Source organism: Somniosus microcephalus, chromosome 6 (assembly GCF_052327205.1).
Source record: "Somniosus microcephalus isolate GS21.2 chromosome 6, FLI_Smic_1.0, whole genome shotgun sequence".
Taxonomy (NCBI): Eukaryota; Metazoa; Chordata; class Chondrichthyes; order Squaliformes; family Somniosidae; genus Somniosus; species Somniosus microcephalus.
The window spans coordinates 50,589,579-50,608,270 of record NC_140992.1 but is presented as its reverse complement, the minus strand read 5'-3'; the positions used below and the strand labels follow the sequence as shown (position 1 = coordinate 50,608,270).

Here is an 18,692-nt window from a genome sequence, read left to right as displayed (position 1 = left end):
TTTTGGATCGCTCCCAAAAATGTATGACAAAGGATATATACCACAGTCCACTTTTAACACCAGAATGTAAACATCAACGTTTTGTAGTCATTTAAATGTCAATACAGAAAACCCTCAATTAAACAAAACATTTAGAAGCACAAAGTAAGTCAGTTAAGTATGAGTATGAATGAATGAGTTACATTGTCGTTGTATCCATGTTTAGTTAAACCTGAAAATATAAAAGTTTGACGACTTTTACTGATGAAGTGCTTTACAATTTGCATTAGTGTTATGTTTTATAATAGACTGAACTAAAAAGCTATGTGAAAACTATTCTTATCAATTTCACAAATGACAGCTCAGCACGTGCTGCAAGTGTTGATCCATTAAAATTGATTAATGGAAAGAAAAGCCTTGCATTTATATAGCATCTTTCATGACCATCAGACATCCCAAAGCACTTTACAGCCAATGAAGTACTTTTTGACGTGTAGTCAGTGATATAATGTAGGAAACGCGACAGCCAATATGCACACTGTAAGCTCCCACAAACAGCAAACGCGACAGCCAATATGCACACTGTAAGTTCCCACAAACAGCAATGTGATAATGACCAGATAATCTGTTTCAGTGATGTTGATTGAGACATAAATATTGGCCAGGACACCGGGGATAACTCCTCTTCTTCGAAATAGTGCCATGGAATCTTTTACATCCACCTGAGAGGGCAGACGGGTTTAAAGTCTCATCCAAAAGACGGCACCTCAGACAGTGCCGCACTCCCTCAGTACTGCACTCGAGTGTCAGCCTATATTATGTGTTCATGTCTCTGGAGTGGGTCTTGAACCCACAACCTTCTGACTCAAAGGCAAGGGTGCTACCAACTGAGCCACTGGCTGACATCAATGGAAAATCATGGGCAGTATGCCTGCAATTTGCAATATGTGCTCCCAGCGGACAAGGCTCCGTGACCAGGAGCGTGCATTCAGCAAATCAGACTTTAGAAATAAAAAGTCACTCTGGCTTGATTTGCATGCTTGTAATTGAATTGATTTAAAATGATCTTTTTTATAACCAAAATGTTTCTTTAAGCTGTTCTCAGTATCTGAAGCAAAATTTAACATTGTAATGTTTCCAACCTTATGTTGAGGTGAACACCATGTTCAGTAAATCCAGAGAGTACAGGTTCAATTTTCTGATCATTCAGGTGGTGTGAATGCAGTGTTGGAGACTGAACTAGGGGGCAGAGATTGTGATCGCTGGATCTCCACACATAATGCACATCATGATCATTTCCGGTCAGACAGGACTTTTAACTATAATGAGGAGTGATGCCCTTTCACGGTTTTCATACCACGAATACACTCCGTATTGATCACAACCCTATAAAATTAGTGTTCATGGTTGGTGGGAATCTGTCCTGAAAGCAATGAGAAGTTACGAGCAGACAGATCGCGTCGGATTAATATTTTTGGAGTCAGGTGTTTTTGTCAAGGTTTTTTGGCACTGCCATTTTTTGGTTAATTAAAATTTGGACCATGAGTATTACAGTGAGAATACCTCTCTATTTAATGCATTTGAAGGAAGAAGAGAGGCAACAGAGCAAAGCTAGGCAGGTGAGATTGTATCGGGGCGGACTGCCCACACCTGCCATTACCCTAGAACCTGGTGTACTGACACAGTTGCACTTACATTGTCAGCTTGTCTCAATGGTAGCAGAGAGTCATGGATGTGGGTTCATGCATCACTCTAGCACCTGAGCACATATTCAAGGCTGACATTTCAGTGCAGTACTGAGTGCTGCCTTGTCGGAGGTGTCATCTTGCAGATGAGATGTTAAAACTCCATCCACCTATCTATAGATGAGGAGTAAAGACTATAATGTACCATGCATTCTGTATATACCCATTTCAAATAAAGTGCTTGGGCTCAGTGAGCCTATGGTGCTCAGTCCCATCATGGCCAACTTGATGATGCCCACATTTTTTTCAGACTTCCATCCAGTTTCTCTGGGTGTTGCTTTCAGCATGTGCTTGCTCCAGCTCCTGCCATGCACTTTGTGATTTGTGTCTTAGTGTCAATATTGGGCACCCTTTTCTGCCTCATCTACTCCAGTAACATTTCCATTGAAGCATCAGTAAACTTGGGGACACGATGTGCACCTCCACTTTTCTCCTCCATCTAAAAGTGTAAGATGAATTGAGGTGCAAAATTATTCTTGAACAAAAGCAGTATATATGGGCGGGGGGGGGGGGGTGCACAGGAGAAGATCCCTCCACCTGAATGCTGAAGTCCAAGACCCCCTGATATTGGACCTCGAGCCTCATTTATGTCATTGCCTTCAGTCACTGAGCTGAAGTGCGAGTTAGAGACACTGCGAAACATAAGGGAGGGGGAAGAATTTCTGGATAGTTTTATCCAGAATACAGTCATAACCAGAGGAAAGCACAGGTTCAGGAAGGGGAGGGTGTGACTGTCAGGGAACCGGGTAGCAGGGACTTAGCAGAGATTGAGAAGGAGGTCCTGCAGACACTGGTCCTGTCCAACAGATACGATGTACTCGCTACCTGTGAGGACAAGGAGAAAGACTGCGGGGAGAATAGCCACAATGCAGACCAGGGCGTCGTGGCAGCACGGTGGCATAGTGGGCAGCACGGTGGCATAGTGGTTAGCACTGTTGCCTCACAGCGCCAGGGACCCGGGTTCGAATCCGGCCTCGGGCGACTGTCTGTGTGGAGTTTGCACATTCTCCCCGTGTTTGCGTGGGTTTCCTCCGGGTGCTCCGGTTTCCTCCCACAGTCCAAAGATGTGCGGGTTAGGTTGATTGGCTATGATAAATTGACCCTTAGTGTTAGGGGGATTAAATACGTGGGGTTACGGGGATAGGGTGGGATATGTGTCGGTGCAGGCTCGATGGGCCGAAATGGCCTCTATCTGCACTGTGGGGTTCCTGTGATTTCCTTCCTGTGATAAGGCTGTCCAGGAGGTGGGGGAGGGGAAAACAGAATAGAAATGTGGTAGTGATAGGGGATTCTATCATTTGGGGGATAGATAGCGTCCTCTGCAGCCAAGAACGAGAATCCTGAAAGGTGTGTTGCCTACACGCTGCCAGGGTAAGGGATATCTCGTGGCAGCTGGAGAGGAATTTGGAAAGGGAGGGAGTAAATCCAGTTGTCTTGATCCATGTCGGAACAAATGAAAAAGGTAGGAACAGGGAAGAAGTCCTGCTGAGGGAGTAGCGGGAGTTAGGAGCTAAATTAAAAAGCAGGACCTTGAGGGTAATAATCTCTGGATTATTGCCCGAGCCACGTGCAAATTGGCATAGAAACAGTCAGATCAGGAGAATTAACTCTTAGCTAAAGGGCTGGTGTGGGAAGGAGGGGTTCCTTTTCATGGGACACTGGCACCAGTACTGGGGCAGAAAGGAGCTGTACCGATGGGATGGGCTCCACCTGAACCGGGATGGGACCACTGTCCAAGCAGAAAGGGTAAATAGGGAGGTGGCAAAAGCTTTAAATTAGTAAGACGGGGGGAGAGATCTAAAAGAAACCAGCCTAAATAAGAACAAAACAGGAAAGGAGAGCATAGGAAGCAATGAAGTGAGGGAGGACATTGCTTGCCAGGGAGTTATAGAACAGGAGTTTAAAAAGATGGTTAAAAATAAAATGAGAGAAACTGCCATTAAAAATAAGTTAAACTGTCTGTACAGCAATGCACACAGTGTCCGTAATAAAACAGGGGAGCTGGAGGTAATCATGCGTTGCGAGGAAACAGACATAGGGATTACTGAGACATGGCTACAGAAAAATCAGGACTGGGAGTTAAACATTGCAGGGTACAGGAAACTTTCGATTTAACGGCACCTAAATAACCGGAAATCTCGGTTAACCGGCAAAATTCAGGAGTAGGTTTTACTTCATATTGACTTGCGTTCCTCCATCTGTTGCTGTGCAAGGGTGTGGCTGCAACTGTTGCTAAGCTACAGAGACGCTTGCAACTTGTGGCCATTGCTCTGAACTTGTAGGGTTTGTTGCTTTATACGGAGCTATCAGCTCTCCGTATCTTTTACTATAGCGTTCGGTTATCCGGAATTTTTGATGAACCGGCACCACGTTGGTCCCGTCCGTGCCGGATAAAAAAAGTTTCCTGTAGAACATATTTAAAAAAGATAGAGAGGGAAAAATGGGAGGTGGAGTAGCTGTACTTAATAGGGATAACATAATGGCAGTAGAAAGAAGTGACGCGGCTATCAGCAAAACAAAAATAGAATCCAAGTGGATAGAGGTAAAAGATAATAAAGGATCAAACACTAATAGGGCAAGTCTACAGACCAGCTAATAGTGGAAGGGAGGTGGAGGAAGAAATATGCAAACAATCATAGAATAGTTACAGCACAGAAGGAGGCCATTCGGCCCGTCGAGCCCGTGCCAGCTCTCTGCAAGAGCACTTCAGCTAGTCCCGCTCCCCCCCCGCCGCCGCCTTTTCCCTGTAGTCCTGCAATTTTTTTTTCCTTCAGGTACTTATCCAATTTCCTTTTGAAAGCCACAATTGAGTCTGCCTCCACAACTCTTTCAGGCAGTGCATTTCAGATCCTAACCATTCGTTGTATAAAATAGTTTTTCCTCATTTCGCCTTTGGGTCTTTAAATCAATTTAAATCTGTGTCCTCAGGTTCTTGACCCTTCCACCAATGGGAACAGTTTCTCTCTATCTACTCTGTCTAGACCCCTCATGATTTTGAACACCGCTATCAAATCTCCTCTCAACCTTCTCTGCTCTAAGGAGAACAACCCCAGCTTCTCCAGTCTATACACGTAACTGAAGTCCCTCCTCCCTGGAATCATTCTCGTAAATCTTTTCAGCACCCTATCTAAGGCCTTCACATCCTTCCTAAAGTGTGGTGCCCAGAATTGGACACAGTACTCCAGTTGAGGCTGAACCATAATTTCCACGCTTTTGTACTCTATGCCTCTATTTATGAAGCCCAGGATCCCGTATGCTTTTTTAACCGCTTTCTCAACCTGCCTTGTCCCCTCCAATGCTTTGTACACATATACCCCCAAGTCTCTCTGTTTATGCACCCCTTTTAGGATTGTACCCTTTAGTTTATATTGCCTCTCCTCGTTCTTCCTACCAAAATGTATCACTTTGTACTTTTCTGCGTTAAATTTCAGCTGCCACGTGTCCGCCCATTTCACCAGCCTATGTCTTCTTGAAGTCTATCACTATCCTCCTCACTGTTCACTATACTTCCAAGTTCTATGTCTTCTGCAAATTTTGAAATTGTGCCCTGTACTCCCAAGTCGAAGTCATTAATATATATCAAGAAAAGCAGTGGTCCTAGTACCGACTCCTGGGAAACACCAAGAGATTAGGAGAATACGAAGAGATTAGGAGAGAAATCAAAAAACAATTAGGAAGGCAAAGCAGAACTATGAAATTAAATTATCAAGAAACATAAAACAAAGTAGTAAAATATTTTACAGGCACGTTAATAAAAAAGGACGGTTAGAATAGGAATATGGCCACTATGGGATGGACAGGATAATACCAAAGGCAGCAATAGAGAGATGGCAGAAATATTAAATAATTACTTTATTTACCAGGGAGATAGAACAGGTGGCCATGACATTGGATGATGAGATGAGTAATGAGATAGCTGCATTTAAAATAAAAAAAGGATATATATTAAATAAACTAACCAAACTCAGAGGATAAAGCCCCTGGTCCGGATGGATTATATCCACAGTGTAAAAGAATCTAGGGAAGAGATAGCAGAGGCATTACTACACATAATTAATAATTTGTTAGAAAAAGGTGTAGTGCCAGAGAACTGGCAGATAACTAACGTAATACCTATATTTAAGAAGGCAAATAGAACATGTCCAGGGAACTATAGACCAGTCAGCTTAACATCGGTGGCAGGAAAAATAATGGGCCAGAAATTCGCGGCCAAAGGCGTGAGTGCGCTCGGGGTACTCACGCATCTGGCCGTTGGAAATGCCGGCGTTCAGCATGAACAGCGCATGCGGGGAACGCCGGCATTTCCAGACCTCGAGCGCGTGCGACTGCACAGGCAGCGCTTGCGCAGTGAACTTCGTAGATTTCATTCATGAAATCCGTGAGGGTAAGTCCTCAGAATTTACACTTGAAAAAAGCAAGTGTAAAGTGGTTCATTGGCTGCGGAGGAAGAAACATTTTATCGTGGAGCTTCTGAAATGCAATATTTTTGTTTGGGAAAGGGAGGGAAGAAATTTTAAGTAAGTTTTAAAGTTAAAATTTTTTTTTTTTTAATTTTTTTAAAAAAGGGTTTTCAGAACGGTAGGTAGAAGGAGCAATTGTGGCTGTGTGAATGGAATGTGAGAATGAGTTATGTATGTATGTCCACATATATTCCTTTACGTATATGTATGTATGTTTTATATTCCTTTACTAATGTGTATGAATGTATGTTTTTAATAATGATTTTCCAATAAGTTACTTTCTCTGAAAGTCATAATTAAATAATACATTCATACACATAAGTAAAGGAATATATACATAACACGCAAAGGAATATATACAGACATACATACTTTCAGAAGCTCCACGATAATAAATATCTTCCTCCGCAGCCTCTGGAGCAACTGTACCCATGCTTTTTTCATCTGTAAGTTGTAATGACTTGACCTCACTGAAAGCATTAATGAAAGCGGCGAATTATACTGCGCACGCGCTGCCTGTGCAGTCGCACGCGTTCTGCCTCTGAACCCCTTCGTTCAGAGGACAGGAAATGCCGGTTTTCCCCACATGCACTGTGCATGCTGAAAACCGGCATTTCATCCAGCCAGATGCGTAAGTACCCCGACCGTACTCGCGCATTTGGAAGGGAATTACTGGGCCAACATTTTACATGTCAATAAAATGAAAAATTTAACAATTGCACGACTTGCCCCCTCGCATCTGCGACTGAGGGTCCAAGGAGGTGCATTGCGCAAGAGGTCATCATCGTACGTATCCTCACACTGTTCCCTTTGGGGAACTGTATGAAGTGGTGGAAGGATTTATGGCCGTGATTAACGCTCATTCCGTGACCGTAACCATCTTTGAACCAGCCATTAGGGTGGTTAGTCCTATGGCGGGAGGGTTTTACGGGCTCCCACAACCCATCTGAGGGGGGGGGGGCCACCAACACCCACGGACGCAAGTATCCCGCTGGATGTCCACCCAGAATTTAAAGTTGGAACTCCGACTCCACTTGCCGGGACTGTCTGGAGTGGGGTTCAAAACCCTACTCCTTCTGGCCCAGCGGCGGGGATGCTTACTGCTACGCAAAAGGCCCACTCCGCACAAAAGGTGACACCCATACGTTTCCTGCGCCTTTTCCCTCCCCGTGACTGGAGCCCTATGCTGCCATTTCACGTTGCTAATCGGATTGGGCCTTTGTCATAGCGGTAGGATCCCCGCCGCTGGGCCAGATCAGGGTAGGGTTTCGAACCCCACTCCAGACAGTCCCGGCAAGTGGAGTCAGAGCTCCGGCTCTAAATTCTGGGTTGACATCCAGTGGGATATTTGCGTCCGTGGGTGTGGGTGGCCCCCCCTCCTTGTATAGCTTGTGGGAGCCCGTAAAACCCTCCCGCCATAGGACTAACCGCCCTAATGCCTGGTTCAAAGATGGTTACGGTCACGGAATGAGCGTTAATCATGGCCATAAATCCTTCCACCACTTCATACAGTTCCCCAAAGGGAACAGTGTGAAGACACGTATGACGACGACATTGCTAAATAAATAAATGGAATTTAAAAAATTCTTTTAGGTCTTTTAAAAGTCTTTAAATTGCTTTAATTCTGTTTAAAACTACTTCAGATTACTCAAAATAATGTAAACATTTTTAAAAGTTTATAAAAGTTACCAAAATCTTCAAAAAACTTCCAAAAACCTATTTAAACTGCTGCTTTGCATGTAAAAATGGTTAGCAGCTTGACAGAAACATTGGGGGCGTGTCCAGTGAAACTGAGACCTCAAGGGGCGTGTCTCACTTGCACTGCACGCTCCTGGCTTCGCGCTGGCTGCACTCCTGGGCGGCGTGACGTCATACGCTGCCCGGGATTCTTCTTCTGGAAACACCAATTCCAGGCGTCCCTGGAGCTGATCGGCAGTAGCGCGGGGTAAGTGTAAATACGGGGCTTGCACGCGCTGCAAGCCCCGTTCTGGAATTTCTGGGCCAATGAAATTCATGGATTTCAAAAGGGAAAGTCTTGCTTGACCAACCTCATTGAATTTTTTGAATAGGTATGAGAGAGGGTAGACAGGATAATGCAGTAGATGTAATTTATCTAGATTTTCAAAAGGCCTTTGATAAGGTACTACATAATATTCTAATGAATAAGGTCAGAGAATGCGGAGTCAGGGGACAGATAGCAGAATGGATAGCTAGCTGGCTTCAAGACAGAAAGCAGAGAGTTAGGGGTAAAGGGTAGCTATTCAGAGTGGCAGAAGGGGGGAAGTGGTGTTCCACAAGGATCAGTGTTGGGAACTGATGTTCCCAAATTATATTAATGATTTAGACTTTGGAATCAAAAACACAATTTCTCAATTTGTGGATGACACCAAATTGCAGGGGGGGGGTAGTCAATACTGAGGAGGACTGCAACAAATTACAGGAAGACATTAATAAACTTGCAGAATGGGTATATAATTGGCAAATGAATTTCAACACATAAATATGAGGTATTACATTTTAGTAGGAAGAATAGGGAGGTCACATATTACTTGGAGGGTGCGAGTCTGGGTGGGGTAGAGGAGCAAAGGAATCTCTGAGTACAAATGCACAAATACTTAAAGTAGTGACACAGGTTAACAAGGCCATAAAAAAAGCAAACCAAGGAGTAGAGTTTATTTCTAGAGGGATAGAAATGAAAAGCAGTGAAGTTATGCTTAACTTGTATCGAACCTTGTTTAGGCCACACTTGCATACAGTTCTGGTCACCATATTATAAAAAAAGGATATAGAGGCACTGGCGAGGGTGCAGAGAAGATTTACAAGGATGATACCAGAAATGCGAGGGTGTACATATCAGGAAAGGATGAACAGGCTGGGTCTAATTTCTCTTGAAAAGAGAAGGCTGAGGGGTGACCTAATTGAGGTCTTAAAAATTAAGAAAGGTTTTGATAAGTTGATAAGGGAGTTGGATAAGTACCTGAAGGAAATAAATTTGCAGGGCTATGGGGAAAGGGCAGGGGAGTGGGGACTAGCTGAAGTGCTCTTGCAGAGAGCCGGCATGGGCTCGACGGGCCGAATGGTCGCCTTCTGTGCTGTAACCATTTTATGATAGAGTATATACAGAGAGAGTGTTTCCACTTGTGGGGAAGAACAAAACTAGAGGCCATCAATATAAGATAGTCACCAAGAAATCAATTAGGGAATTCAGAAGAAACTTCTTTACCCAGAGAGTGGTGAGAATGTGGAACTCGCTACCACAGGTAGTGGTTGAAGCAAATAATATGGATGCATTTAAGGGGCGGTTAGATAAGCGTATGAGGGAGAAGGGAATAGAGGGTTGTGCTGATAGATTTAGATGAGGAAAGACTGGAGGAGGCTTGAGTGGAGCATAAAGGCCGGCATGGACTGGTTGGGCCAAATGGCCTATTTCTGTGCTGGATATCCTGTGTAATTCTATGTACATTGAACCAGTGAGCTGCGGAGAACAACAGGCAGCTCGCTGGCGAAGCACAATGGTGGCTCGGGCTGTGGCTGGCCATTGCAGTGGCCCTCAGGTTAGTGAAGGGGGGGGCGACCTGAAAGAGGGAGAGGGGTGGCAACTGGGAGGAGGGGTCGGTGTCTGGCAGTGGCCCATGTTCTTTGAATGTGGGGTCAGGAGGAGCACTCCGCTTCCCCCAGCTCCACATTCAGTTGAGCATATTTTTAAAACTTAGCGCACCCACCCTGCCCTAAATACACCTCTCACTCCCACACCCTAATATACTTACCTTGTGGGTTGTTTTCTGGAGTGTAGCCAGCTGCTTCGGGTTAAATTAATCTATCAGAGGGAGCCTGAAATAGGCCTAACGCCTGTGGTTACTGCACGCTGATTTTTTGGCTTTTACCAATATGGTGGGCAATGCACTTCTGGCTCGTAATGAGCGTGCACTTCCTTCCCACCATATTGGAGGCCATTTAGCGCCCCACATACAGCCGCTGTGTGGCCGAATTTCTAGGCCCTTGTTTCTACTTTGCACATTTTTAGCTTTCTCCCTTGCATGCTTTTTTTTAATCTTCAAAATGCACATGTCAGCTTTACCAGTTTCATACACTTGTTTTCATAAATAATGCATTTAGTGAACAAGGAATAGGCAAAAGTCTAATTTCTGGATAACAGGGTTAAGCTGTTTGCATCTAAATTCAACTTGTTTGTTCCTTTTGTAGGCAGCCAGTCATACAGGAAATGACAATGGATCTTTCCTCAGGAATCACCTGCTGAATTCTTCAATACGTGGCCAGCTTCCTGTAATGATCCTACGCATCACATACTATCCACAGAACTGGAGTTACAAAATTCAGTGGAATAATACAAAACAATAGAGGGATTGTGCATCCATACACAGCATTCGCTGCTCCTGTAACAGGACGAACAGAATGCTTTGGCAATCATTTCCGAAATGTAAAGAAGAATAATTTATCCTTTTGTTCTTTATTACACTTTCATATGCTGGTATTTTTAGTTTAGGAAGGTCTTAATTTCTGTTTTTGATAGTTTAAATCGAGTTTTGTTCATTTGTACTGTTTTTTGTGGAGGAATTTTCTTGTTTATCATATTGCTGTGATAATGAAATGAATAAAAGATTATTGCTCTGAAAGTGTATCATAATGCGTAATGTATTTGTCTGAAATAGCTGCTCTTTTAGTGCAGGCATTTGTTTTAAAATATATGTGCCTATATACAGTATTTGCATTGTATTTGATATGTGAACTGTAATTTTATCAGAGAGAAATAAAAAATTACTCTTGTAAATTTTTAAATTTTGGATTACTTGACTTAGAGGATGCCAGTGGAATACTTTCCCATTTGTTGCAGCTCCTGCATATACTCATCTCGTAATATTTCTTAATCCCAAACTCAGAAGAAACCACCCTTCATTGCACCAATATAAAAATTATAATATATTCACACCAGCCATCCTTGTTTTACTTAAAATGTCAAATTATGGAATGTTGTTACCCAATAAGAAGTGGATTAACAATACCAAAACTCATTTCACCTAGCACCCTGACAACCATCAGAGAAGAGACTTTGCTTCCATCAGTGTGACCTTGATATAAACCAAGATGTACAGCACCCAGACCTGGCATTCCTAAGTACCTTTGGTACAAACCACAGGAATTTTATAAAAAGTAATAATTTTTAGCCGTCCACCATAGAATATTCAACATATCTCTGAAGGTGAACTCCAAAATAATCATTCTGCTTCAAGTTATACGGACAGTCTGGCAACAAAGAATGGATGCAATTTTTTTATTTTTTTATTTTTTTATAAATCGTTCCCTCTACCGCTCCTGAAGACGTTAACTCCTGCTGAGGTATGGTTCTATGTTGTTAATCACCCTCCGGTACCTTGTCCACCTTGCCATTCTTCATATGTGAACATAGACATTAACTGTTGCCAAGAATCATCGCAAAGCCCAATCCCCTCCTCGCTTAATGTCCACACTTGCACTTTTCAGCGGAGGTTACTAGATGGCTATTGGGATTGGCAACCCAGGCCAGTTTTTCTCACGTTACTGGACACTAAGGTAGAATCCTCAGTAACCTCCCCACTGGAGTGGAGCTAATTTACAGAACAAACGGGAAACTGTTCAACCTCCGTCGCCTCCAGTCCAGATCCAAGGTCGTCCCATCCTCTGTCGTCGAATTACAGTATGCAGACAATGCTTGCGTCTGCGCTCACTCGGAGGCCGAACTCCAAACCATCATCAACACCTTCACCGAAGCGTACGAGAGCATAGGCCTTACACTAAACATCCGTAAGACAAAGGTCCTCTACCAACCTGCCCCCGCCACACAGTACTGCGCCCCAATTATCAAAATCCACGACAAGACCTTGGACAATGTCGACCACTTTCCATACCTCGGGAGCCTACTGTCAACAAGGGCAGACTTCAACGAAGTCCGACACCGCCTTCAGTGTGCCAGTGCAGCCTTCAGTCGCCTGTAAGCTCATGGTCTACAGAGCAGCAGTGATACCCGCCCTGCTGTATGCCTCAGAGACATGGACCATGTACAGCAGGCACCTCAACGCACTGGAGAGATACCACCAACGCTGCCTCCGCAAGATCCTGCAAATCCATTGGCGGGATAGGTGCACCAGCATCAGTGTTCTCGCTCAGGCCAACATCTCCAGCATCGAAGCTCTGACCATGCTCGATCAGCTCCGATGGACGGGTCACATTGTCCGCACGCCCGATACGAGACTCCCAAAACAAGCGCTCTACTCGGAGCTCCAGCACGGCAAGAGAGCCCAAGGTGGGCAGAGGAAATGCTTCAAGGACACCCTCAAAGCCTCCTTGAAAAAGTGTAACATCCCCATTGACACCTGGGAATCCCTGGCCCAAGACCGCACAAAGTGGAGGAGAAGCATCCGGGAAGGTGCCGAACACCGAGTCTCTTCGCCGGGAGCAAGCGGAAGCCAAGCGCAAACAACGGAAGGAGCGCACGTCAACCCAAGCACCCAACCCACCCGCCCCTTCAACCACCATCTGCCCCACCTGTGACAGAGACTGTAGGTCCCCCATTGGACTTATCAGTCACCTGCGAACTTATTTTTAATGTGGAAGCAAGTCATCCTCGGTTCCGAGAGACTGCCTAAGAAGAAGAATAATCCTAAGCACTGTCCTGGCTCAGATGAGGTCAGTTTCATTCTATTCCAGGGACAAGTTAATATGGATGATTTTCAGTTTTTTGTTTTCTTTATGCATAAATAAGTTCTCTCTATTCCTGATTCCTGGAGTTCTTTGAAAGGTAAAAAGTGGGAATATAGCATTAATTTTGGTAAGCCCCAGTAACGCTGCCTTTATTCTACAGTTAGCAGCCCAAACAGCTCTCTTCCCCCCTTTTTGCTTCTCCCTCTACTTAAATTTTCCATACATCTCTTGAAGGAAGATTCCCATGGGAGACCCTGTCCACACTTACTTTCATCCCATATGGGGTCAAATGCTCAGCGTAAGGTCAAACAGGACACTGGTTGTGAACCGTCTGGTGTGACCTGGGAGGAGGATGGAGTCAATGGCAAGGATACAGAGTTTGTGGTGGAGGCTGAAAAAAATGACTTGAGTCTTCCCAGTTAGCACTTATCCAAGACTGGATGTTGGACAAGCAGTCTGACAGTGCGGAGGCAGTGGCGGGGTCGAGGAGGTGGTGGAGAGATAAAGCTGGTTATTATCGGCATGTGTGAATGTTGACCTCATGATGGGGGATAATGTCACCATGGGGCAGTCTAGATGAGGAAAGGGGGTAAGGATAGATCCTTGAAGGACTCTGCAGCCAGCAGAGCAAGACTGGGAAGAGAAGCCATTGCTAGTGATGCTGTGGCTACACTTGGATAGGTAAGGGAAATTCCACCAAGAGAGCAAAGAGGAGAGGTTTTGGAGGAGGATTATGTGGTCAACTGTATTGAAGGCTGTTGAAGAACGTCACATTCACAGAGAAAGTCATTTGTGCCTTTGGTTAGGATTATTTTGGTGCTGTGGGAGGGGCAGAAACCCAATTGGAAGGATTCAATCAGGAATTATGAAAGTGGACACACACAGATCTGGGAGGAGATAATGTGCTCAAGGACCTTAGAGTAAAGGGATGTTGGAGATTAGGAGGTAGTTAACAAGGACATTGGTGTCGAAGGTCGGTTTTTGAGGAGGGAGGTGATGATGGTTTTGAAAGATATTGGAACAGTTCTGAGAATAGAGAACCATTTACAATATCACACAGCATAGAGACTAGGAAAGATGGTGAGTGGTCAGGAGTTTCGTGGGAAAAGAGTTGAAGGAGAAGAGGTAAGTCTTATAGATGAGATGAGCAGAGGGGCAGGCAGAGAGAAACTGACACGAGACTGGGGTTCAAGGCCAGAGTGAGAGGGGAACGGGAGATTTGACTTGGAGGGAATGAAGGAAGCAGCAGAAGGATGGTCTCTATCTTGGTATGTTTTGAGAAGGTTAGCTGAGGCAACATCTGCAACTGGGGTGAATGCTAAAATCATTGCAATATATTTAGCCAACGTTATTGTTTGGACATATTAACATTGCCCGTCTCGGCTCCTGCCTCAGCTCATCTGCTGCTGAAACCCTCATCCATGCCTTTGTTATGTCTCATCTCAATTATTCCAGTGTTCTCCTGGCTGACCTCCCACCTTGCACCCTTCGTAAACTTGAGCTCATCCAAAACTCTGCTGCCCATATCCTAATTCGCACCAATTTACATTCACCCATCACCCTTGTGCTCGTTGCCCTACATTGGCTACCAGTCCGGCAATGCCTCAATTTTAAAATTCTCATTTTTGTTTTCAAATCCCTCCATGGCTTCGCTCCTTCCTATCCCTGTAACTTCCTCCAGCCCTATAACCCTCGAGCTCTGCGCTCCTCCAATTCTGGCCCAAATTTTCAATGTTCCACCATTGGCAGCCCTAAGTTTTGGAATTCCCTCCTTAAACATCACCACCTCTCTACCTCTCTCTCCTCCTTTAAAACGCTTCTTAAAACCTGCCTCTTTGACCAAGCTTTTGGTCACCTGTCCTAATATCTCCTTATGTGGCTTGGTGTCACATTTTGTTTGATAACGCTCCTGTGAAGCGCCTTGGGACCTTTTATTACATTAAAGGCGCTACATAAATACAAGTTGTTGTTGATACGAGTTGCAATAGGGAAGGTCTATTCCGCCGACCAAGCCTTTTAGCGAAGGGGCCTCTTCTTTACACGACTACTGCTAAATCAGTATAGCAACGTATACCAATTTAATTTCACATTTATTAAAACATAATATTATTTCAGTTCAAATTACACTACATGTGTTTGTTTACGGAACCCAGATTAATACAATGAACTTCATAGTTACATAGTTACATAGAGATAGGAACAGGAGTAGGCCATTCGGCCCTTCGAGCCTGCTCCGCCATTCAATGAGATCATGGCTGATCTTCATCTGAGATCTTAGCTGATCTTACCAGTTCAGTACCCCGTCCCCGCCTTTTCTCCGTAACCCTTAATCCCCTTAGCCTTCAGAAATATATCCAATTCTCTCTTGAAAATATTTATTGAATTAGCCTTCACAGCCCTCTGTGGCAGGGAATTCCACAGGCTCACCACTCTTTGAGTGAAGAAATTCTTCCTCATCTCTGTTTTAAATGATTTGCCCGCTATTTTTAGACTGTGGCCCCTGGTTCTGTGCTCCCCTGCCATTGGAAACATTCTCTCTGAATTCAGCCTGTCCAGGCCTGCCATAATTTTATATGTTTCGATGAGATCCCCTCTCAATCTTCTAAACTCCAGTGAGTACAAGCCCAAACTATTCAATCTCTCCTCGTAGGTCATTCCCGCCATTCCAGGTATCAGCCTGGTGAATCGCCGCTGCACTCTTTCCATGGCAAGAACATCCTTCCGCAGATGGGGCGACCAAAACTGTACACAATACTCCAGATGCGGTCTCACCAGCACCTTGTACAGCTGTAGTAAGGTATCCCTATTCCTATACTCGAACCCCCTTGATATGAAGGCCAACATACCATTTGCCTTCTTAATCGCCTGTTGCACCTGCATGCTCTCCTTCAGTGACTGGTGCACAAGAACACCCAGGTCCCTCTGCACTTCCCCATCTCCCAATCTATTGCCATTTAGATAATAATCTACCCTCCTGTTTTTACCCCCAAAGTGGATAACCTCGCATTTATCCACATTATAGTGCATCTGCCACGTATCCGCCCATTCCCCCAACCTGTCCAAATCGCACTGTAGCCTCCTGACATCCTCATCAGAGCCCACCCCTCCTCCTAGTTTAGTGTCGTCAGCGAATTTGGAAATATTGCATCCAATTCCCTGATCCAGATCATTTATATATATTGTGAACAGCTGGGGTCCCAGGACAGATCCTTGCGGCACCCCGCTGGTCACTGCCTGCCACTCCGAAAACGAGCCGTTTATTCCAACTCTCTGTTTTCTATCCGCCAGCCAGTTCTCTATCCACGTTAATACTTTGCCCCCAATCCCATGAGCCTTAATTTTGCATGATAATCTTTTGTGTGGAACCTTATCGAAGGCTTTCTGGAAGTCAAGGTACACCACATCCACTGGCTCTCCCCCATCTATTTTACCAGTTACTTCCTCAAAAAATTCCAGCAGATTAGTCAAACACGATTTACCCTTTGTAAATCCATGTTGACTCTGTCCGATCCTTTCCCCATTTGTCAAGTGCTCCGCTATTTTATCCTTAATAATGGACTCTAGCATTTTGCCCACAACCGATGTAAGGCTTACTGGTCTATAATTCCCTGCTTTCTCTCTACCCCCCTTTTTAAATATTGGGGTAACATTAGCTACCCTCCAATCCACGGGTACTGTTCCCGAGTCAATGGAGTTCCGGAAGATGATCCTTAGAGCATCTGCTATCTCCAGGGCCACCTCCTTAAGTACCCTAGGATGTAGTTTATCAGGCCCCGGGGATTTGTCGGCCTTCAGTCCCCTCAACTTACCCAACACCATATCCCTAGAGATACTAATTTCTGTCAGCTCCTCCCTCTCATTAGTCCCTATGTTTGCCGATATTCCTGGGAGGTTATTTGTGTCCTCCTTTGTGAATACAGAACCAAAGTATGAGTTTAATTGGTCTGCCATTTCCTTATTCTCCATTATATATTCTCCCGAATCGGACTGCAAGGGACCGACTTGGGATTTTACCAGTCTTTTCCTCCTGATATACCGATAAAAGCTTTTGCAGTCTGTCTTTATGTTTGCTGCAAGTTTACTTTCGTATTCTATTTTCCCCTTCCTGATTAATCCCTTTGTCCTCTTTTGCTGTATCCTGTACTGCCCCCAATCTTCCGGTCTGGTGCTTTTTTTTGCCAGTTGATATGCCCTTTTTTTTGATTTTATGCTGTCCCTAATTTCCCTCGTTATCCACGGTTGAGCCACCTTTTTAGGTTTATTTTTATGCCAAACCGGTATAAACATGTTCTGGAATTCTTCCATTCTATCTTTGAATGCTTGCCATTGTCTATCCACTGTCAATCCCCCCAGAAACACCACCCAATCAATCTTACCCAATTCCCGTCTCATACCCTCGTAATTCCCTTTATTTAAGTTCTGGACCTTAGTCTCTGATTCAATTTCCTCACTCTCCATCTCGACTGAGAGCTCGATCATATTATGATCGCTCTGACCCAAGGGGCCTCGTACAAGAAGATTGTTGATAAGTCCCTTCTCATTGCACAATACCCAGTCTAAAATGGCCTGATCTCGAGTCGGCTCCTCGACATATTGGTCCAGATAACCGTCCCGAAAACATTCCAGGAATTCCTCCTCCTCAGAATTTTTACTAATTTGGGTAGTCCAATCAATATGTAAATTAAAGTCACCCATGATGACAGCTGTGCTCTTATCGCACGCTTCTCTAATTTCCCTTTTTATGCCTTCCCTCACCTCCATATTACTATTTGGAGGCCTATATATCACACCCACTAACGTTTTCCTCCCCTTGCTATTTCTCATTTCTACCCATACAGATTCCGTTTCATCCGAGTTAATATCCTTCCTTTCCATTGCATTAATCCCCTCCTTTACCAGCAATGCTACCCCACCTCCCCTACCTTTTTGCCGATCCTTCCTAAATATTGTATATCCCTGGATGTTAAGTTCCCAGCCTTGCCCACCCTGCAGCCACGTTTCTGTAATCCCAATCAAATCATACTTGTTTACCTCTATTTCCACAACTAATTCATCCACCTTGTTCCTAATGCTTCTAGCATTAAGATACAAAGCCTTCAGGCTTGCTTTTTTCACACTCTCATTATGAATTAGTTTGGCCCTTTGTGTTTCTCTCCTTTGCTTATTGCTTCTCACCTTTCTACCATTTATTTCTGACTTCATATGACTTCCCTCTTTTCCACTATCTAGGTTCCCATCCCCCTGCCAAATTAGTTTAAATCCTCCCGAACCGCCCTAGAAAATATTACCCCGAGGACATCGGCTCCCTCACAGTTCAGGTGTAGACCGTCCCCTTGGTACAGGTCACTCCTCCCCAAGAACTGGTTCCAATGCCTCAAGAATTTAAATCCCTCTCCCTTGCACCACTGCTCAAGCCACGTATTTAGCTTATCTATCTTACTCTCTCTAAACTTATTAGCTCGTGGCACTGGTAGCAATCCAGAGATTACTACCTTTGAGGTCCTACTTTTCAATTTAGCTCCTAACTCCCTAAATTCAGCTTGTAGGACCTCCTCCCTCTTTTTACCTACATCGTTGGTACCTACATGTACCACGACAACTGGCTGATCCCCCTCCCCCTTCAGAATGCTCTGCACCCGCTCCGAGACATCCTTGACCCTTGCACCAGGGAGGCAACATACCATCTTGGAGTCTCGGTCTCGGCCACAGAAACTCCTATCTATCCCCCTTACAATTGAATCCCCTATCACTATAGCCCTATCCCTTTTTTTCCCACCCTTCTGTGCAGCAGAGCCAGTCATGGTGCCCTGAA

General features: G+C 44.5%; 1 protein-coding gene across 7 annotated transcripts in view; it reads left to right on the top strand.

The window, feature by feature from the left end:
- Positions 1–10,981, top strand: part of armc9 (armadillo repeat containing 9) — a 130,545-nt gene extending 119,564 nt beyond the window's left edge. For all 7 annotated transcript variants that reach the window (XM_085990195.1, XM_085990191.1, XM_085990194.1 and 4 more), the window contains one exon: positions 10,388–10,981. In XM_085990195.1, the coding sequence (XP_085846321.1) occupies positions 10,388–10,410 (23 nt within the window). In that variant the 3' untranslated portion in view covers positions 10,411–10,981. The remainder of the gene's footprint in view (positions 1–10,387) is intronic.
- The last annotated feature ends 7,711 nt before the right edge of the window (positions 10,982–18,692 follow it).